This window comes from Eschrichtius robustus, chromosome 7, assembly GCF_028021215.1.
Source record: "Eschrichtius robustus isolate mEscRob2 chromosome 7, mEscRob2.pri, whole genome shotgun sequence".
Classification (NCBI taxonomy): Eukaryota; Metazoa; Chordata; class Mammalia; order Artiodactyla; family Eschrichtiidae; genus Eschrichtius; species Eschrichtius robustus.
Genome location: NC_090830.1, coordinates 131,963,563 through 131,986,405, shown reverse-complemented (window position 1 = coordinate 131,986,405; position 22,843 = coordinate 131,963,563). Strand labels below are relative to the sequence as shown.

Here is a 22,843-nt window from a genome sequence, read left to right as displayed (position 1 = left end):
TGTTTGGTGAACAACTAAAAATGGGTGACAGAAGTAGGTCAAGTTTGACACCGATGTTGTGAATACACGCATGTGTAATGATCTCTCCGCACAGGAAACCACTTGGAAGGACATATATCAATACGTTGACAGTTGTTTTCTCATGCGGTGGGACTGAAAATTCTTTTTGTTTTCTTCTTTTTGCTCATCTGTATTCTCTAATTTTTCTTGAGTGAACATGTGCTGTCTTGGTGGTAAAAGATGGTAAGAAAAATAACCAACATGGTTTTTTAAAAGAGACAGTGAGGCCCAGGCTGAAGACTCGGACAAAAATGTTGGTCACAAAATCACAACTTTACACAGACTGTGCTGTGTGACCAGAGATATGGGGCCCGGACAAGAGCATCCCACAGGCCCTCGAGCCTATTTTCTACTACTTAGGTGCCCCCTTGGCCCAATCCATCCAAGTCTTGTGCTGTATCCTGTGAAAATGCACCTACACTCAGGAGAGTCAACACAGGCCCCTGAGATCTCCAGGGGTCTCCTCTGCAGTGACCCTCCCCTGCCCCTGGCCTCTTCCAGCCTCGGGCCCGCAGGGAAGCTTGACCAACCAGCTCCTAAAGACAGGGAACTTCCTCCAAAATTATCAAAAGATAGGAATGAAGAAATGAAGGAAAAAAAGCAAGAAAAGGGGAGGGAAGGAAGAAGGGGTCACCCGGCGTCCACCCCACACCCACTTTTCCCATCTTCTCTGCTGATTCTGTTAAGTCAGAGACGCACAGAGCATGACCCAAAGTGGCCATAAACGACTCTCCCTGCAGCCGACTTACCCTTTTCCCAGTGAGAGGAGCACAGGATTCTCCAGCTCCATGAGCACCTGGAAAGCTTTATTCATGTTTTGATAAGAAAAGCCTTCTCCTGCATCTGCAATTACGACACAGTTTGGGTTGGACGTGTCGATCTGATCAAATTCCGAGCGGACTCCTGGTGAGACAGAGAGAAAGAGAGAGAGAGAAGGATAAAGGCCTGGCTGACATGGCCCACCTCCCGTCTCCCCGCAGGAACACCTGTGCCTGCCTCGTCTGCCTGGTCCTTTCTCAGATACTCTTTCCGATCCTCAAGCTGCCATGAGAGGTGGGCAAGGAAGGGGTGCTATTCCCATTTTACAGATGAAGGAATTCTGGCTCCCCAAAGAGTGTGTGTTAGGATCCTGAAAGATGATGGGCCCACCCCTGGGACCCCCACTCCAACACCAGCATTACTCCAGAAGTTCCCTTAGTTCAAAACCATAGGCAGGGGACTTCCCTGGTGGTGCAGTGGTTAAGAATCCACCTGCCAATGCAGGGGACATGGCTTCGATCCCTGGTCGGGGAAGATCCCACGTGCCGCGGAGCAACTAAGCCCGTGCGCCACAACTACCAAGCCTGCACTCTAGAGCCCTCGAGCCACAACTACTGAGCCTGCGTTCCACAGCTACTGAAGCCCACACACCTAGAGCCCGTGCTCTGCAACAAGAGAAGCCACGGCAAGGAGAAGCCCGCACACCGCAACGAAGAGTAGTCCCTGCTCGCCGCAACTAGAGAAAGCCCGCGCGCAGCAACAAAGACCCAACACAGCCAAAAATAAATAAAATAATTAATTAATTTAAAAAAACCCCAAAACTCAGGTATCTGTCAACAGGGGAACGGATAAACAAACCATGGGATGTTCACTCAATAGAATGCCACTCCGCAATCAAGAGGAAAAGACCTACTGACACATGTAACCAAACAGTATGTTGGGTGAAAGAAGCCCTGCACACGAGGAACAGTTAACTCAGTAGGCCTGGGCTGCTCAAACCCTACACATCCAAAGAAAGGCTGTCTTCAGATCAGGCCCACCACCACCTCCGGGGAGATCACCTCTGAGCCCTTGGAATATCCTGCCTGGAAAGAGTGCTTTTGTGTGCCTGGGGCCCTGGGCCACGCTGCATCAGTTTGACACCTGGGGGCCTGGAGACAGAGTAGCCAAGGTCAGTCACACGGGCGCTGCATGCCTACCTGACCGACCCTTAATAAAAACCCTGGGCACAAGGCTGCAGTGAGCTTCTCTGGGTGACCACACCTTAGGCGTACTGTCACACATCGCACTGCTGGGAGAATGAAGTGCATCTCAGCGCAACGCCCCTGGAAGTTCGCGCCTGGATTCTCCTGGTCTCTGCCCACGCATCTCTTTCCTTTGCTGAGTTTAATTTGTATTCTTTCACGGTAATAAACCATAACTGTGAGTAGGACGGCTTTTCTGAGTCCTGTGAGTCCTTCTAGCAAATCATCAAGCCTGAGGGTGGTCTTGGGAACCCCAAAAACTAGATGCTGTGTGATTCTATTTATATGAAATTCTAGACACAGTAAACTGATTCATAATGGAAAAAAATCCAAACAGTGGGTGCCTCTAAAGGGGTTGGGGATTGGGACTAATAGGGAAGGGCATGAGGGAACTTCTGGGGTGATGGTAATGTTCTAGGTCTTTTTTTAAAATATATATATATATATATATATTTTTTTTTTTTTTTTTTTTTTGGCTGCATTGGGTCTCAGTTGCGGCATGCAGACTCTTAGTTGCGGCATGCACGCGGGATCTAGTTCCCCGACCAGGGGTCAAACCCGGGCCCCCTGCATTGGGAGCGTGGAGTCTTACCCACTGGACCACCAGGGAAGTCCCGGTAATGTTCTAGGTCTTGAGAGGGCTTTGAGTTACACAGATGTGTGCATTTGTCAAAACTCAGCAAAAGTACACTTGAGATTTTTGCATTTCATTGTATGTAAATTTTACATGAAAAGAAAAAACTAAACAGACTGAACTCTAGTTAATGATGTGGGGCTTCCCTGGTGGCGCAGTGGTTAAGAATCCACCTGCCAATGCAGGGGACATGGGTTCAAGCCCTGGTCCGGGAAGATCCCACATGCCGCGGAGCAACTAAGCCCGTGTGCCACAACTACTGAGCCTGCACTCTAGAGCCCACAAGCCACAACTACTGAAGCCCGCATGCCTAGAGCCCGTGCTCTGCAACAAGAGAAGCGACCGCAATGAGAAGCCCGTGCACCGGAACAAAGAGTAGCCCCCGCTCGCCACAACTAGAGAAAGCCCACGTGCAGCAACGAAGACACAACACAGCCAATAAATAAATAAATAAATAAAAATTAATTAATTTTAAAAAAAATGATGTGAAGTGTTTAGGGGAAGTGTACCAATGCCTGCAAGTTACTTGGAGATGCATCAAAAAGATAAAGATGGACAGATGGATGGAGGGATGGGTAGATATATAATGAAGAAAATATAGCAAAATGTCACTGGTAAAATCAAGGTGAAGGGCATACAAATATTCCAAGTAATTCTTCCAGCTTTGCTGTATGTTTGAAAATTCTCGTAATAAAATGTTGGGGGGAAGATTTATCGACAATAAAACTTGAAAAAGATTCAAAGTCTGAAAAGTCAGGTACACCTATGGAAAACACAGACTCAGGATTACAGGTGAGGAAAGCACCTGGCTTCCCCTTCAGCCTCTCAAGCTCCAACATCTGCCTGTTGGACTCACTGATGAACGATGCCTTCAAAGCAAACTCTGAGTTTCCCTCTCACCTCTGGTAGTTCCACCCCACCCCTCCCTTTGCCCTGGGGAGGGGAGGATTTTCTTTCTTAAGTCTTTCTGTTTCTTTAAGGACCTGTTCTAAAGACACTGGCAGGGATCCTAGATCACAGAGGAAGCATTTGGAGAAACACGATTTCTAAAGGCTGGGCATGTCGCCCTCGACTGGCGCCAGAGTCGTGGACTGGACACCCGGACCTCCAGGGAGCTCCCTCCATCTCTTGGAGGCCCACCCCTGTCCGGAGGCAGAAAAGCATTCTTGTCTCTGCCAGAGGTTTGTAAATCAAAACACCAAGTGCAGAGCAAGGAAGAAGGCTCAGTGCAACTAAAGAAAAGTGTCCTGAATTCTGAAGCGTTGCTATGTCTCTTCTTTTTATCTTTTTGGCCGCACCGCGCAGCATGTGGGATCTTAGTTCCCCGACCAGGGATTGAACCCGCGCTCCCTGCATTGGGAGCGCAGAGTCTTAACCACTGGACTGCCAGGGAAGTCCCTCTTCTTTTTAAATATTCAGAAGGCACCAGGTAATACTGTTCCTTCCTCTCTGTTCCAGCAAAACTCCCCGCTGAGGGTCAAAGGGGCTCTTTTCCTTCATTCAGACTAATATCAGGAAGTAAACCTGTGCCGTTTGCGGGACAGCAGGGCTGGTTTTCACAAATATAGTTCAGAAACCTATGGACCTCAGTCTAGCTTTTCATCCCCCCCTCTCTCTGTCTCTGTCTCTTTCTCTCTCTCTCTCTCTCACACACACACACACACACACACACACCCCAGAGGCTAAAATCTTGCCCCCTTGACAATTCCTTGCCACCTTGCTTCATCCTAGATCACAGAAAGCAAATTCAGGGTTTTCCTCTGAGAAGCCACCTGGAACCTGCCTCCAAACACCCTCCGGTATGAGGCCGGGATGGATGGGGCCGGGTCCCCAGCAGGAAGCCCACAGGTTACCACCCCAAGGCCCACAGGTGTCAACAGGAGCCACGTGCTACCTCTGTGTCCTTCCCAGTGGTATGGCCCAGGTGAGAAGGACCCTCTCCCCAGCCCCCATCTGGAAAGGGGGCGCCTTCACCCCAACCAGGTCCCAGGGCCCGGCAGGCCTACCATCGTGGATGAGCAGGTGTGGCCGCAGGCCTCGCTCCTTCAGGATCAGGCAGGTGGCAGGGGCCGGGGCGGTCACCTCGCCCTCTGAGATGTCGAAGCCCAGACGCCGAAGCATCCCCACCAGGTCCTCCCGGGACTTCTGCGACTCGTTGGTGCAGAACCTCACCTTCAGCTGGGACCGCTTCAGTCTGGAAGTGGGGAGACAGGTGGAGAGGCTGTGAGCAGGCGGTGTGGCCTCCTGCGGAGAGGGTTGGACAGGCGCTTCTCCGAGGGCGCAGGCCAGGTCACCACGGGCCCCTGAGCTGGGCCTCGACTGACCCCGGGGGTTTTGGAGCTGGAGCAGACCATTCTCACCCTCACTGCGCTTGACACAGCTGAGACTCCCCAAGGTTCCCACCTGGCCTCCGCCTGCACCTCTCCTTCTGCCTGGGACACGTCCCCACCCCTCCCCTGGGACACGCTGCCCCGCGCACATGCCAGTTCTCCCACACTCGACACCTCCTCCACCACACCATGCCGCTTAGCCTCGCGGGGGCCACCTCCGAGGGTCCTGGCCACCCCTCTGGACCTCCCGTCACAACGAGCATTTCCACTTAGCATCTGAGCTGACTCTGTATCCACACTTTCCCAAATACAAAGGTCAAGGGGCCGAGCTGAGGTGTGTCTCCTCATCGCTGTCACTGAAGAAAGGTTTGCCAGACAGAGTCACCAGGCACACGGGCGAGTTCATGTGAGGGGAGCCTGGGACGCCTGCAGAGTGTCAGCGGCACCGACATCCTTCCCGTCCGAGCTCGCAGGAGGCTCTGCATCCCAGCTGCACCTGGGCAGGCTCACCGAACGCAAAGCCACAAAGCTGATGCCTAAAGAGGCCCCAGTGAAGTAACATTCAACCCTTCTACAGGCAGCTATCGAGCACCTGCTAAATGCCTGGCTGGGGTGGGTGCACAGAAATGCCACGGTGTCCACAGGCAGGCTCTCTGACCCCCAGAGCCCTCAGTCAGCAGGTGGGGCGGAAGACCACACAAAGGAAGGGGAATCGGGCATTGAGAACAGAGAGGTGCTGGGAAGGACCAAACAGGTGAAGAGACAGGGTGGCCAGGGAGGGTGGGAAGGTCGGGAAGGCCTCCCTGGGGAGGAGAGAGCTCCGGAGCTGAGATCCGAAGGGAAGCAAAGAGGCAAAGGCAGAGCGGCCGGCAGAAGGAAGGGGGGACCTGGTAAGCGTCAGCGCTGCAAGTGTGGCCGGGCAGGAGAGGAGGCCGGCGTGGGGGCCGAGCAAGGGGGCCAGCGGGCCGGGGGGAGTGGGAAGAGGTGGGCTGGCCACACAGGTCTGGCCCAGAGCACACAGCCCTCCCTGGATGAACCCCGGGCCACAGCGAGGGAGCCTTCATATTTGGCATCTGCAGAGAGCATGGTGGGGGCCCGTGGAAGACAACAGGCTGCAAGTCAAGAGGCCCGAGAAACCCTAGGGAAAAGGTGGAGGGTCTGTATATCCCCTTCTCCGATCATCCTGTGTGACGCTGCCCCTACCCTGTCTCTATCCAGGTTTTTCTTTCTAACACTAATCAGTATCTCCAGTCGTCTCATTTCTGTATCTGTTCATCGTCTCTCTCCTGGACCCACGTGCTCCATGCGGTCAGGAACGGGGCCTGTTGGGCACTCCTCGGCATCCCCAGCGCTTCACACAGGGCTTGGCACACGGCAGGCCCCCGATAAAAGCGTTTGCTGAATGACTGAGTGATGGAAAGTCCAGACGACAGCTGGTGAGAGGGACCCTTCCTTAGGACCACGCCTACTGCTTCCCCCAAGGGTGCCCTGACGGAAACAGACAGGATTCAGTGGTGAAGACACGCATTCCCACATTACAGTGAGCCTTCAGACCCTCTGAGCACTGGAGCGGACAGGTGCGATTTGGAAAAAAATTGGCAGATCTACTGACAACAGGGCGAACGCAGACAGAGAGCCTGACGATGTCGTAATCAATTCTTCCTAAGTATTTGTCTTTCCTAATCAGGGGGTCATGAATTATCAATTACGTTTAGTGGTTAATTGCCCTTCATAAAGACAGCTTTTGTATTTTTAAATTAGGCAGTTAATACATTGTAACTAATAGCATCACCTTGTACATTACGGACAGATCTTCATTGATTGGCGCCCGGGATGTGCGATCGCACCCAAGTTAATGGAGCAGTTGAGAGAAGAAGGCAGGGGGTGCCGGGGGACTAATTATTGCTAATGGATTATGATGTGACCTTCTCAGAACAGTGAGCAATCGGTGTGACAGTGAGATGACAGTGCCTCACATCTGCTATTCCAAACACAACTTCGATGCCCATAAAAAAACGAGTAAATAACAGAACTCACTTCAGGACACTTCAGCCACTGTTCTCCTTTGAAATACAACGTAAGTTCATCCAAAACACATGCTTTAAAATCAAAGTACTTGTTTTAGGATTGAATCAGTCCCTGGAAAGTGGTGGGAAATGCTTGGGGAAGGCCCCTCCCTGTGGGTCTGTCGATTCGTGCCCCTGACCACACCCCCTTCTGACTTTTTGGCACGAGTCCCAGGTCCTCTCTTCATTTTTCTTAATTGCCAAAAATAACAGAAGTATTCATTATTATTATTAAAATAGTAAAGCATGAATACAACATTACACTGGACCTTGCCTTGGGGCTCAGTATCCATGATCTGATTCATCCTCACTCCCTAAGGGCAGAGCCCCCTACATACACCCTGTGTCCCCTACATGCACCCCCCCAGGGCCTGGTGTCTGGAGCACAGGGGGCCCTAAGCACATGTTGAGAAAACAAGCTGAGGAGGCAAGAACCATGGTCCCCATTCCAGAGACGACAGAACAGAGGCTCCGGGGGGCAGAGACCTGAGAAGGTCGCTCGGCTTGTAAGCAGCAGAGCCCATGGGCCCGCAGCTGGCTACAACGTGGCGGCCCAGGCTCTGGTCCAGGGGGTGAAGAAGCTGGTGCTTCCCCAGTAAGGGAGGCACCTGCCGGGGGCAGGCCCAGCTCATCCCGCTGGGCAGGAAACTGACACCTTCCCAGGGTGGGGAAGGGTGTGCATGGGGCACACCTGTGCGTGCACAGGGGACAGAGTGTGAGAAGGTGGGTCAGCACTGAAGGGGAGGCCCTGAATGGCCAGGGCTATGAGCTGAATCGTGTCCCTCCCAAAAAATTGTATGTCGACTCCCTCAGGAGGTAATGAAGGTTAAGTGAGGACAGAAGGGTGGGGCCCTGATATGACAGGATTAGTGTGCTTATAGCAGAGACACCAGAGATCTGCCTTCGAGCACAGAGAAGAGGCTGTGTCAGGACATGGCAGAAGGTGGCTACCGAACAAGCCAGGAAGAGGACTCTTGCCAGAGACCCACCCTGCCGGCCCCTCGGTCTTGGATGCCTAGGCTTCAGAACTGTGGGAAGCTAAACCTCCGTGGTTAAGCCCCCAGGCTGTGGTATTCTGTTATGGCAGATGAAGACAGCCAAGGGACCAAAGCCTCGGCATCCTTTGGAGGGGTCTGCTGCCAGAGGTCAGATTCAGCCTCGGGAGGCCTGGAACACGCAAATCCAACGTCAGGAAAGCCGGAGCCAGGCATGGCTTCAGGGCCGCGGCACAGTCTGCAAAGGGCCTCCCAAGGGGAGTGAATCCAAAGGATTTCAACATCGGACTGGGCCCAGCTCCAGGACAGGCCATGTCACCCCATCCCCTGACACCCAAGAACCCTGGGCACAGGGGGCCTACTGCAGGGTCCTGGCAGCCCAGATCCGGGCTCCGGCCAGACGGCCCCTCTGAGAACACGGCCTCAGTCCACTGCACCCTCCCCAGACTCCCTGAGAGGGTGGGTACTTGCCCCTACTTCCCGTGGCCGCAACGGCTCTTTGAACTGATCTTTACCTCATCCCGGAGGCCAGGACAATCTCTGAGTGACAACGTCGCCTGATGCAATTACCGAGCATCACATGAACTGGTCCCTTGCAAATCACCTCGGACCTCACACATCTGCTGGCTGTCGGCATCTGCCAGGGGCGCTCACCCGAAAATAATGGAAACCTTCTCATTATCGCTCTCGGTAGCAGGTAGAGTGCTAGGACGATTACTGGACATCCTGACTGACCTTGGCATTGCTCCACAGCCTGATGCCCTCTGGGCTCGCCAAAGAGGGGCTGGGCAGGGGGCCAGGAGGCTGCCCTGGATAGGCCCCTCCTAGCTCAGTCCCCACCCCACCCCACCCCAGCCGTCTGTCACCTTCATCTGACCCTGAAGGCCCTCTCATCACCCTGAGTCTTTGCCTTCACCCTCCCCTATGGCCAAATCCTACCCATCCGTCAAAGCCTGGTTGATACGTCCCCTCCTCCAGGAAGCCCCCCCAGACCCTGGCCCCTGCCCGGGCAGAGCCCGTCTTCTTCCCACTTGGCTTTCACAGCCCTTGAAGCACAGCAGTGCTCTTCTATGAGAAGCACTTAACTGATCCAAATTCCGGATTTGATGGGCCCACCTGGTAATGGAACCAAGTCATTCTGCTTTCCAGAGAACTTCAGGAAGAAACCCCACGCTCACTGCCGATCCCGCCTGTGGAGAGCACTGCTCCAGAGCCCATCTCTAATCCTTCCTGGTGCAAGGCTGTTAAAGGATTCCAGAAGAGAAAGCACAGTGGAGCCAGATGAGTGCAGACAGGTAGACGGGAGGATGGGCCTAGGCACAGGGATGAGGAGCGAGTCACGCCTTCTGCAGGCTGAGGAACAAACGCCTAAGAAAGATGCTCTAATACTGAGTGGGAGGCCAGGTGGCCGAGAGGCGACCAGGAAGCGCTTCAGAGTCTGACGACTGTGGGCTGGTCCCGGTTCTGCCACTTAATGGCTGTGGGACCTCCACAAGCTGTTTCTTCTCTCTGTGGCTCAGTTTCCTCATCTGGAAAATGGGGATGGTAACAGCCTCACACTGTGAGGCTCCAATGAGACCTGCAATGTGCCTGCTCGGGCCTGGCCCACAGTAAGTGCTCACTGAATGTGAGCCGAGAACATCGGCCAGTGGCCGGCGGGCAGGCTCCCCCAACCTAGTTCCCTCCCCGCTCTACCTACCCCAACTGCCCAGAGCAGGCAGGGCGCTCACCCACCTCGCCCCAGCCATCCTGTGACCAAGCAGCGAGGCCCATGGCCGCTGCCACAACCTCCCCTCCCCTGCTCTCACCACCTGCGCCCACTTGGGGCTCCGAGGAGCATGGGCTGGGTCCTACAGAGGGGGCATGTGTGGAGGGTCTGGCTGATGGCAACTCCAAATCTCACCCCCCACCCCCGGGGGAGGGAACCCAATGGGATGGCGACGGGGAGGAGCCCTCAGGCTGGGTGGGTTCCTGGGTGGGAAGGTGAGGTTGCAGGCTGGCAGGTCAAACGTGAAGTGACAAATGAGGTTAGCACCCAGAGTGGATGGGTGACTTCTCCCCCATCGCAGAGAAAGCAGGGTTTATTTTTTTTGATTTTTCTCATCCCTGGGCTGGTCTTCAAAAGAGCTGTGTGAGGTCCACAGGCCCACCCTGGGCTGAAATTCTGGTCTCCTACCACAGCCACCTCTATGTCAAGTAGCCTGGAATCCTCTCCTGAGACAGAAGAAACTCATACCAGGAGGGGAGGGAGGTGTAGGGGAGGAGAGGGGCGTCTCCCCTCATTCCTGCCTCCCTGACCCATGCCTGCTCTGCCCCTGGGGCTACAGCTCAAGACGCTACCTGATGGGGAAGAGGGCCCCCGTTACTACTGAAATGACCACAGCTGCAGATATGCTTCAGTTTCTCAGAGAAGGAAAGAACACCCACAACACCTCGGGGGGTCATTACGAACCGAAACTCGGGCGGCAGCGCCCAGCCAAGGCCCTCAGAGAACATCAGTCTCAGCCGCCCCATCCATCAGCATCAAGATCTCGTTACCTAGCAGAGCTCCACGGCAGTGCCGGCCACTGTCTGATTTTGAGATCTGTGGCTGCTTTCCTTTTAGAAAGCCACAGAGATTGAAAACACACATTTGGAAAATTGAAACTTGCAAAGTGCATATTTGTTCTAAGAACCCAATTTTTTAAAAACAGAAGGTCAAACAGGAGCCCATGAACAGAGCAGGGGCAGTTCTGCAGTAGAAAAATACAGTCATAAAGGAAGGGATGGAGGGAGCGAGGGAAGGAGGAAAGAAAGAAAGAAAAATATAGTCACACACACACCAAGGGGCACCCACGTTGATTCTGAGGGACCAGGTCCAGCTCCCCATGTGCCCTGATGTAGGGCCTCAGCTTAGGGGCAGGGAGATGCCTTCTGGCTGGAGCAGCAACACAAGGGCTTTTGCCCCCATGAGAATGGGGTCTGGCTCCCCAGTTGGGGTCCGGCACCTGCACCTTGCACATGCCCTTGCCCAGGCATCCATGCGCCAGACTCTTGGGAGTCTTGAGTCCCAACCACGAAATGGGGTAACAGTAGCGCCTAGCCTTCTGGCTCTCCAGGGTGGGGCACAGAGGACGCGCCATGAGCCCTATCATGTGCTGGCATCACCACGGGGCCAGGAATGCTGAGGGACACCGGTAAGGCCTTTGCCAGCAGCTCTGGCTGGGCCTGCTGCACCTCCCCCTTCTTTCCACCGACCCACCAGAGTAGATATTTTGGCCAGGCTGACAGCCAGCTGCTAGGTCCCTGGAGGTCCCTCCCCACTCTCCATCGGACACTCTGCTGGGCAGACTGTGTCGTCAGAGTCCAGGCAAGAAACAGAGTCCAAAGTCTGGACGGAGAGAAGAGAACAAGAGCAGTGCTGACGCATGGAAGTGGCCCTGGCTGAGCCTCTCAGTCCGGGCTAGCCAGCCAGTGACCTCAGGGGGACAGCAACGAGGTCAAACAGACGTCGGGCAGGCCTGAAGCCAGGGCCCTTACGAAACACGTGGCACACCTTCCACACCCGCGGCCACCTCACCCGCCATCCAGTATGTTCTCTCTGACCTGCCTGGGCCTCTGAGCTCAGATCAATGGGACACGCTGAGCCCACGACGTCACTTTACTAGTTACTAATAAATTCAATTTAGAATGAAGTGCATGGGAATCTAGAAAACAGAGGAGACGTTGGAGATTATCCAACCTAGTGGCTCCTTTCGCAGAGGGGGAGACTGAGGCCCAGAGGGATACGAGGAACCTAAGGGCACATTTCTGGGAGCCATGGGTTCTCTGGTCCACTCCCCAGCCTTGGAAGGTTAGCCAACAGCTAGTCCTCCCCTGACGTGGTCACAGGCTGGTCAAGTGCTGGGCGCTGCAGGGGACAGAGCCAGGCATTCTCGGGTAAGGTGGGAGCCTGGCTCGGGAAGCAGACACACCCTCAGCACCTCTGCCACGTCGTCCCTGTGCGACCAAGGCTGGTCACCTAACCCTCTCCAACCTCAGTTTCCACATCTGTAAAATGGGGCACTAGCAGTAGCTACTTGACAGGACTGTCCTGAAGCACCTGGCATGTTGCAAATACTCAGTGAATGACAGTGAAGATGATGGTGGTGACAATGACAACCACACATCTGGCAGGCCCGGGGCTGGGTGCTGGGGACATCTGGGCCCTCGAGGCAGGTAGTCGGACAAGAAGACAGATGCCCAGGGAACTGGGACAGCCGGAGGAGCCAGCAGGTGAGGGAGGCCTGCTGGACGGAGCCCAGAGAGCTTCGCCCGGGGCCACCATTAAGAAAGAGGGCAAAGTTCAACCCGGCAAAGGGAACCTGGGGTAAACCGGCGCTGCCTCATCCTGGCAGACATCCCGGAGCACCCAAGACAGAGGGAGCCCCAACAGTAGTTACAACAGCTCCCCACGAGAGGAAACTGAGGCACAAAAAGGCTAAGGAACTTGCCCAAGACCACATGACAACCACAGGGCAGAGCTGGGACTCAAAACCCAGGTCCTCGCCCACAAGAGCTGACACCTACCCTGGTAAGGGTCTGGCCCCCACTCTCCTTCCTCATGAGGTGGCTTTGAGCAAGTCCTATTCCTCCTCTATAAACAGGGCTGCATCCCGCCCCAGGGTGGTGGGAAATCACCCTGCACACCGCCACAGGCAGGGCCCGGGCAGGGCTTTGCCAATACGGCTTCTCTGTATATCCTTGGGGGGCTGCGGGGTCAGAACTCCACCTGTGGGCTCCATGAGTGACCCGTGCCATGCTCACCTCCTAATCAGCCAGGGCCTTCCTACCAGAGGCAGCATCTTTGGGATAAACCATTAACTCTGCTCCAGAATCCCCCAGCCTGGCTGCCCTTGATTTCCACAGGGTGACCCCTGCCCACCAAGGCTGAGATCAGAAACCCAGAAACAGCCCTTGTCATGACAGTGGAGCCGTGGGTGGCTTCACAACAATGTCCCTCGGTTTCCCTCTACACAAGTCAGGGTCACAGTTCTGTTATTACTCTACCTGAGGGCGGCTGTATCTCCTTTAACTCTAAGAACAAAAATGGTATTTCACACACATCACTCTGTAACTTTTTCACTGACTATACGCAACATTCACCTCATATAAACTAATGTCAACACCAAACAGAGCTACCTCACTCCTTTTAACTGCTGGGGAATATTCTGCGGTCTGGATAAACCGTAATTTATTCCCTTGTCCCCTCCTGAAAGACACACAGGTTGTTTCCAGCCACAAATATAAAATCATATTGTGACAGCTCAACACATATGTACTGTTGAGCTGTCCACTGCCCCAGACTTTAGTACTGTTATATATTTTTTTAACATCTTTATTGGAGTATCATTGCTTTACAATAGTGTTAGTTTCTGCTTTATAACAAAGTGAATCAGCTATACATATACATATATCCCCATATCTCTTTCCTCTTGCGTCTCCCTCCCTTCCACCCTCCCTATCCCACTCCTCTAGGTGGTCACAAAGCACTGAGCTGATCTCCCTGCGCCATACGGGGAGGGCGAAGGGTAAGCTGGGACAAAGTGAGAGAGTGGCATGGACATATATATGCTGCCAAATGTAAAATAGATAGCTAGTGGGAAGCAGCCGCAGTGGTTAAGACTCCGCCTTCCACTGCAGAGGGCGCGGGTTTGATCCCTGGTGGAGATCCCGCCTGCTGTGGGGCGTGGCCAAAAAAAAAAAAAAAAACAAACGACACTTTCATCATTTTCACTGACTGACCTCATAATCGGTATTACAGATTTGAACAGAGAAAATACACACCATTCAAACATTGCTCTTTTATCTGTTTTTAAAATTTGGGGGATTCTACCTCAGATTTCATTTAGGAGATAAATGCTCTGAGGCGACATAAGTTTGAGACCACTGGCTCGGGATCTGCGGGGAACTCCAGCCTCCAGGGACCTGTGAACCAACATGTTTCTTGAGCATCAGTGCTGCCCAAGGAGTGGGGGGTCGTGGGGGGTGTGATGGGGGGACCATGGAACTGGACGAGAGCCAGCAAGGGGAGGGGCGGCTTCTTAAAATCCCCTGCGCTTTTGGGGGAAACACAGAGGAAAAGGCGTGGAAGGAGCTAAAGGGTCCCCCTGGGGGAATGACTAGGATGGGGCTGGTGATGACGATTTGGACTTCTTACTTAGTACATTCATGCCGCTAGTGGGATGGTCTACAAGAAGGAAGCCACCTCTGCCTTGGGAAGCCTAAACTGTGGACGTTATGAAACCAGTACTCGGCCTGGGAGGAGAGCATCGTTCTCTCACCTGGCCCCCAACTCCGAAGTCAGCCTAGTTCACCCACAGAGAGGAAACGGCAGCACAAGTGACAGGGCATTCTCAACAAACACACCTTGTCCAAGGTCCAGGGTGAGTCAGGAAAGCTGTTGTTGGCCTAAACGAACTCAAACAAACGGCCCGCCCCCTCTGATAGCCTTAAGAGCCCCCTCTGGCAGGTGCTGGGCCACGTGGGGGATGGGACAGGGCCACGTGGGGGATGGGATGAGGCAACGCAGGGAGGTTCCCGGCTCTCTCACAGTCTTGGTAGCTACTATTATTACCGCCACTCCCGGGCGGCTGTGTCCCTGGGGCCCGACGGAGCCAGGGTGGCCAAGCATCGGGAGGGGCTTGGTCCTAGGCTGCACTTCAGACAAGTTCCCTGGCCCTGTTCCCCTGGCTCTAAGACCTGCTGGGAGGGGCCTGAGTTTTAACAGGGTCCCAGGGCTTCTGGTGCACACTGGAGGGATGGGTCGCGGGTCTGTTAGTCCTGGGTGGGAATTGCTTTATGAGGCTGACCTGGGCCGAGGCCGAGCCTGCTTCCTTCCGCCGGCCGCAAAAAGGCTGAGCCGCGCTGGGCCCAGCAGATGTGCTTTAGTGGCCCGAGACAGGATGCAGTAAACGCCCACCCGCCTTTCACATGCAGATGCCTCTGGGGCTCCCCTTTGTGCTGACCAGCCCGGGGGCCGGCCCCTGCAGCCCCCGCTGTGCCCAGCCCTGCCTCTGAATGGCTCCCCTCGGGGAGCCCAACTGCCCAAGAATGGACTCCAATAAAGGGCCTGATGGGGGGACCCAGGCCGGTTACAGATGTCCCGTGACCACGCCCACCCACAAGTCCTAGCACAGTAAGAGGGCTCCACCTGGCCAGCACCGTGCCCAGCGCTCCAGGGAGCCTGGACCTCCTGTTCTCCAATCTGGGACGTTCCTGGCCCAGATGACAGCTTCAGAGCCCAGCTCACACATCACCAGCTCCCCACATCTCCCGGGCGGCTCAGTCTCTCTCCACCTGACACTAGCCTTTCCGGGTGCTGTTTACGCTGCTCTCCCCATACTGGACGGTCAGCTTCCCGAAAGCAGGGACTTCCATCTGCCCCACTCACTGCCCCTTGTCCCAATGCCTATAGCAGTGTTTTCAGTATAAAAGAAGCACTCGATAAATATTTGTTGGGTGAGTGAATGAATGAACAAATGAACAAGTGCATCTTTAATGAGAAACAGTGTGGTATTGCGGGGAAAACTGGGGCTTGGAGTCAGGTGGACCGGGGCAGGGCGGGGGATGGTGGGGGGCGGGAAGGGAGGGAACCCTGGCCCAGCCACTTTCTCCACTTTGGCCACTTCCCAAATCTCTCTGAGCCTCAGTCCCGGCTTTGAAAAGGGCTGGTTGTGAAGGTAGCTTGATCATCAGTGACTGCTATTATGGTGGTCGGTATTGTTTTAAAAAGCAGGGCTAATACTCCCCATGTGCTCTGTGTCTCCAAACAGGTGGGAACCTTTCCAAAAACCTGAGGACACCTGTCACCACAGAAAGTCTAGGAAGAGAAGTGGTGAGTCCGCCCCTTCCGGGGTTCCCAGAACAGAAGGTGCTGTTTGGGAACCCACGGCACTGGGGAGATGCCATGGAGGCAAACGCCCCCCAGGGCCCCGGGACCCCCATCAGGCTGCCCCTCTGCAGCGCTGCTCTCACCCTGCAAACTTCCTCTGAGCTCCCGTGACTTCAAAGCCAGCCTTGCATATCAAGGAGGCCACAGAGTGCAGGGTGTGGCTGCAAAAACTACAAAAAGTGGTGGAAGCCTGGCGTTATTCACCTTGGCCAGCAGGGCCTGGCCCGGGAAAGAGCCGTGTCCCCAAGTCTGACATCCCCAGGGAAACGCCAAAAGCAGGCAGATTTTACTGGGGAAAGTTGCCCACATACACTCACTGCCAGGAGGGTCTGGCTGCTGGGCTCCGGGGGCCCCACAGGAGGGCATGGGCGGCTTCCTTGGGCCTGTGACCAGCTGGCCACTGGAGGCCGGGCCTGGGTGGAGGGGCCTAGTCTTTAAAGAGCCAGCACAAGAGCTGAAGAGAGAAAAGGAACGTGGGTGAGAACCAGAGGGTGCCGCGGCGTGGAGGGCCCAGGCTCTGCGGGTGCTGGGCTGCTAAGGGGCTGGTCAGTGAAAACCCCCCCGAGAGTCTGTATAACTGGGAGCAAGGGGGTGAAGTGGGCAGAGGGAGAGAAGGGGCCACAAAGGTCACTCGGGAAGGCCCTGGTGGAGCAGGAAGAGGCATGGGGACGCAGTCCTGTGGCGTGGAGTCCCGGGGAGGGTTCAGAGGGACCAGGCCTCATTCTCCAGGACGATCAACTCCCCGGAGATAATGAGAACTATGTCCCCTCACCGGAAACAGTCCCACACACTATGGGGAAGGCACTTCTCCCCTCCCTCAGCTACAAAACTGGCTGGGATGTATTTTAGGACTGTTAGTATATCCGGTTATTTTACCGCTGCTAGATTTATACAGTGTAGCTGCTACCAAAGACACTCCAGCTAGATAAATTAGTTGAATTAAAGCAAATCAAGACAAAAAACTCCCGGGGATCTGTTGGAAGATGCCAGTGCCAAACCCACAGAGGTTAAAGGACCAGGGATTACTCTCCTTCGAGTCACACCTTGGAATCTGTGCAGGTGTTTGTTGGACAGTGTATCGGGGGGGAGCATTACCCAGGGGAGACTGCTAGAGAGAAGCCCCTGACCTTTTCCAATGCCCGCTTCTCCCTCAAAGGACTTTAAGTATGGGTCCAGAACAGTGGTTAGGAGTCGCGCAGACCTGGGTTCCCATGGTCCCTGGGCCATCCCAGCTGAGACCCTAGCAAGCCCTGAGCCGCAGTGGCTTCAGCTGACTGAGGGAGATAACCTCCTCCCACCCCCACGCTGTTAGGGGGACTACATGACATAAACAGGGACGCCCAGCATAGAGGAAGCGCTCTCTGAGAGCAGCCGGCTTTGCTGGTGCTGGGAGACGCCTGGAGCCTCACTGGCCCGGGCCGGGTGCACACCAGACCCACGTTACTGACTGGAAACAAGGGCTCACAATCAGCCCTACCTATTCCAAAGCCACTGCTGAATCCATTCTGTGCTCCTCAGCAGAAGGGAGACGGGGAGGGGCCGAGGTTCTGTCCATATCCTTGACCTACTTTATTCCTCAGGTTTTGAGGCAAAAATGACCCTGCTAAACTGCAAAGGACTTCAGGACTTCCCTGGTGGCGCAGTGGTTAAGAATCTGCCTGCTAATGCAGGGGACACGGGTTCGAGCCCTGGTCCGGGAAGATCCCACATGCCGCGGAGCAACTAAGCCCGTGCGCCACAACTACTGAGCCTGCACTCTAGAGCCCGCGAGCCACAACTACTGAGCCCACCGTGCCACAACTAATGAAGCCCGCGTGCCTAGAGCCTGTGCTCTGCAACAAGAGAAGCCATGGCAATGAGAAGCGCATGCACCACAAGGAAGAGTAGCCCCCGCTCGCCGCAACTAGAGAAAGCCTGCGTGCAATGAAGACCCAAAGCAGCCAAAAATAAAATTAATTAATTAACTTTTAAAAAATTTTAAGAAAGAATGAATGAAAATGTAAATTAGTTTAAAACAAATAAAAAATAAATAAAATGCAAAGGACTGACAAACCCACGTGTCGGTGAGGACACAGAGCCACGGGGACTCTCACATATACCACTTTGGGAAACGATTTGACAGCATCTTCTAGCAATGAACATATGCCTATCTTATGACCAGCAATTCCACTCCTAGGTCTGTACCCAGCAGAAATGCATCCATGCATTCACCAGACATGTTCTAGAATGTTCATGGCAGCACTATTCAAAATAACTGAAAACAGGAAACTACACCCCCTCAAATAGAAGAACAGATGTGTACTTAACTTTAATATAAAGTTGTTTTTTTTTAAGTGGCCCTGATTTTTAAAAAATTAAAAGCACGTATAACAGGAATTCCTATATTAACATGGGACGTGCTCTTTCGGCCGCGCTCCTCAGCAGGCTGCTGCCATGGGCCGCGAGATCCGTGGGCAGAGGAAGGGCGCCGGCTCCACGTTCCGCGTGCACGTGAAGCACCGAAAGGACGCCGCGTCTCTGTGCGCCGGGGACTTTGCCGAGCAACACGGCTACATCAAGGGTATCGTGAAGGACATCATTCACGACCCGGGCTGCAGCGCGCCCCTTGCCAAGGTGGTCTTCCGGGATCCATACCGTTTTAAGAAGCGGACAGAGATGTTCATCACCACCAAGGGCATCCACACCGGCCAGCTCGTGTAGTGTGGCAAGCAGGCCCAGCTCAGCATCGGCAATGTGCTCCCGGTGGGTACCGTACCTGGGGGCACCATCGTGTGTTGTCTGGAGGAGAAGCCTGGTGACTGGGGCAAGCTGGCCACAGCCTCTGGGAACTATGTGACTGTCATCTCCCACAACCCTGAGACAAAGAAGACCAGAGTGAAGCTGCCCTTGGGCTCCAAGAAGGTCATCTCCTCTGCCAACAGAGCTGTGGCCGGTGTGGTGGCTGGAGGTGGCCACGTTGACAAGCCCATTCTGAAGGCCAGCCGTGCCTACCACAAGTATAAGGCAAAGAGGAATTGCTGGCCATGCGTGCGGGGTGTGGCCATGAACCCTGTTGAGCATCCCTTCGGAGGTGGCAACCACCACCACATCGGCAAACCCTCTACCATCCTCAGAGATGCCTCTGCTGGCCAGAAAGTGGGTCTCATTGCTGCCCGCCGGACTGGGTGTCTCCGGGGAACCAAGACTGTGCAGGAGAAAGAGAATTAGGGCTGGGGGCTCAATAATGTTTGTCTTTTACACAAAAACAGACAAACAAACAAACATGGGATGTGACGTTTAACTGTCATACTCATGGGGTGTATTGTGTGCCAAGCACTGCATCAAGGGCCATCATGGCACCTGCCTGCACCCCTCTGCGCCCCTCTCCATCCCCTCAGGTGCTCCAGTCCAACACCGGAGCCATTCTTTATTTCATCTTCTCCTTGTTCCCCACAATATCCAATACATAGGCAGGTCTCATTGGTCCTACTCCCAAAACATCTAATTCACCCCCTTCTCTTCATCTCCATTGCCGCCCCCTAGTCCACGCCCTATCATGTCTCCCTGGACCACACAAGGGTCTCCCAACTGGCTGTTCCCCTGTTTCCTCTGGAGCCCGGCCGTCTGCCCCACTGCCAGCTCATTCTCCGCTTTGCAGCCAGAGATCTTCTTAAAATGTTTTTTTTTCTGGTGCAGTATTTTTTTCCAGCATTTTTTGAGACAAAATTGACAAAATATTTGTAATTTGATATCTTGAATGGGAAATACATCCACATGGTTCAAAACTTTAAAAAAATGTTTATATACAAAGTTACCGAGGGAAGAGCCTTGCTCCCATCCCTACCCCCAAACACCTAGTTCTCCCCAATCACTTGCCTTCCAGATCTTCACAGGTTGAAGCTCTTCCCTCCAGTTTCCTTATACAAACACACCAGCAGGAATACACGCTTGCATTTCTGCCTTTTCCACCCAAAAGACGGCACAGGGCACATCCTGTCTTCACTGACAGCACGTCTACATGGCAGGCATGCTCGTTCTTTTTTATGCAGCATGGAATTCCACTGTGTAGAAGGATAGACTGTAATACTTCCCTAGCGATGGATAGCTGAGCTGTTTCCAGTCTTTTGCTATTTCGCAAGGCACTGCCATGAATGACCTCCCACCTATGTCATTTCTCATGTATGAGGCAGTACGCTGATAGATAATGCCAAATGCATCTTCCACAAGCAATATAAGACAGGGTCTGCTTCCACAAACTCTCACCAAGAGAATGCGCTCCCAAAGTTGTGGATTTTGGCCAATTTTCTCAAACTGATAAAAAAAAAGGCATCTCAGGATAGTTTTAATTTGCACTTCTCTTATTCGAGTAAGGCTGAGCATCTTTCCTATGCTTTTCCTTTGTGTTTCTATTTGTTTTCCTTTCCCATGAATTGTTTATATCCTTTGTGCATCTTTCTATTGGGCTGTTGATTTGTTGTTGTTGTCGATTTCTAGATTTTGAGGCGTAGCTCCAAAGGTATTCTCCTACTCCAAGATTTCAAAGGGAATCTCTCCTGTTTTCATTTACTTATATAGTTTCACTTTCTACATTTAAATGTCTTGAAAACATAAATCAGATCAGACGACACTCCTGCCTAAAATCTTCAGTGACTTCTCATTGCACCCAGGATGGAATCCAGACAGCTCTCTGTGACCCTCAGGTCCCTGCCTGCCGTAGCCATGCTCACCCTCGCTAGTCCCCACTTGCTCTTCAGTTCCGTGAGTGCGTGCGATCTGCCGAGCTCTCCTCCGCCTCAGGCTTTGCAGCCACTGTTCCCTTCAGATGGAAGGCACTTCCTCCACTTCACCCCATGCCCCCTCTTACCCTCTGGTTCTGCGATGCCAGTGGCAATTACAAAGCCCAGGGCCCAGTGGTCCCAACAGTGGTCCTGGCAGTGTCCTCTGTGCACAAGACTTGGTGGGCAAGACGCCCTCCTACCGTCTAAGCAGACAGTCAAGGCAGTCCAACTGAATTACAATGCCAGCCACGTGTGTAATTTAAAGTTTTCTGGTAACCAAATTAGTATCATTTCAACATGTAACCAATATAAAACAATACAATGAACTTTTTACATTTTTTCTAAGTCTTCGAAATCCGGTGTGGGTTGTACACTTACACCACATCTAAATTCAGACTTGCCACATTCCAAGCGCTCAACAGCAAGGAGCGGGGCTGCCCTGTTGGACAGTAGCGCAACTATAACCAGCAGAGGCCCGGGGCTCACCCAGGGACGCCGGATGCCTGGCACACCCAGGGGCTGCAGCGCGATCCTCCCGGGACCAGCCCTCCGCTCGCCGGACGGGGCGGGGCCAGAGAAGCAGCCCCGCCCCGCCCCCCGGCAGCGGCCCACAGGACCCGGCTGAGCACAGCGCCGGGCGCTCGAGGCGGCCTGCGCGGCCCACTCACCTCGCCAGCGCCTCCACAGAGCCTGCGATCGGCGCGCCTCCGCCCTCACCGCCGTCGTACAGCACGCCTGAGATGTCGAGCAGCACCCCGCGCACGCCGGCCAGCCGCTCGCCCCACGCAGCCATTGCGTTCCGCCTGCGCCTCGGGCCCCGCGTCCCAACCGGCAGCTGGAAGCTGCGGCCGCGCTCGCCGCGCAGGGGCGCCTGGGAAGTGTAGTCCCGCGGGCGGGGCGGGGCAGAGCTGGGCCGGTGGGGCGTGGCCGGGCGCAAACCCGGCAAGACGGGCGCTGCTTCCCGACTCCGAGTCACGCGCCCCCAAAATGGGAGCCTTTTCACCTGGAGATCAGTGGATAAAGGGTCAACCTCCCTAAAAATTAGAGCAAGGCAGATTGGGACGAGGAGGCAACCGGAAAAGTAAAAAAAATTAAAGAGAACAGGCAAGAACTTCATTGGTGTTTTACTGTGTCCCGATGACACTCCTAAAAGCAATGGAGATAGTTGGACCCACATACCGGACAATGCTGCGCGCCTGACAAGCAATGATAAGGAAACGAATCTCTAAAGACATGTCTGAAGTGTAAGCTATGATGATGCCAAAACAAGCTGGAAGAAAAATAAATGTTCAGGGACCGGAATTGTTCAAGAAGTGATAAGACGGCTACTGACAGAAATATTATGCCGTGAAAAAAGGAAGACTAGGTTACAACATGAAAAATGCTCATGATATAACATTGTGTGAAAAAGCAGAGGGACTTCCCTAGCTGTCCAGTGGTTAAGACTCAGCTTCCAATGCAGGGGAAGTGGGTTCCATCCCTCGTTGAGGAACTAAGATCCCACACGCGGAGTGGTGCAGCCAAAAAAAAAAAAAAGCAGAATGCAAAATTGTATGTAGACCACTGCCTACAAAAATAAGGCATAGGAATGGCTGAGAAGAAAATGGGAATGTTGCAATGTGTTAGCCCAGTGAGATTTTGGATGAATTTTTACATTCCATTTAATGTTACATCGTTTTTGTAATAAGTAAATGTTGATAGAAAAGGGGAAGAGTTTCCTTGACTGCCCTTCTGACCCTTTCAAGTGTTTAAACTGAAACTTCAAAAATTTGACTTCTGGAACTTCCCTGATGGCACAGCGGTTAAGAATCCGCCTGCCAAAGCAGGGGACACGGGTTCGAGCCCCGGTCCCGGAAGATCCCACATGACGCGGAGCAACTAAGCCCGTGCGCCACAACTACTGAGCCCACGTGCCACAACTAATGAAGCCTGCGCGCCTAGAGCCCATGCTCCGCAACAAGAGAAGCCACCGCAATGAGATGCCCGCGCACTGCAATGAAGAGTAGCCCCGCTCGCCGCAACTAGAGAAAGCCTGTGCACAGCAACAAAGACCCAATGCAGCCAAAAATAAATAAAATAAATAAAT

At 53.8% G+C, this 22,843-nt stretch overlaps 1 protein-coding gene and 1 pseudogene across 2 annotated transcripts in view; one reads left to right on the top strand and one right to left on the bottom strand.

Moving 5' to 3' along the window:
• Positions 1–21,616, bottom strand: part of LHPP (phospholysine phosphohistidine inorganic pyrophosphate phosphatase) — a 135,179-nt gene extending 113,563 nt beyond the window's left edge. For both annotated transcript variants that reach the window (XM_068548727.1, XM_068548728.1), the window contains exons 1-3: positions 21,426–21,616; positions 4,704–4,891; positions 810–963 (exon numbers count right to left, since the gene is read on the bottom strand). In XM_068548727.1, coding sequence (XP_068404828.1) covers positions 810–963; positions 4,704–4,891; positions 21,426–21,550 — 467 coding nt within the window. In that variant the 5' untranslated portion in view covers positions 21,551–21,616. The remainder of the gene's footprint in view (positions 1–809; positions 964–4,703; positions 4,892–21,425) is intronic.
• On the top strand, positions 18,434–19,245 carry LOC137767819 (large ribosomal subunit protein uL2-like; annotated as a pseudogene).
• Positions 21,617–22,843: the final 1,227 nt, after the last annotated feature.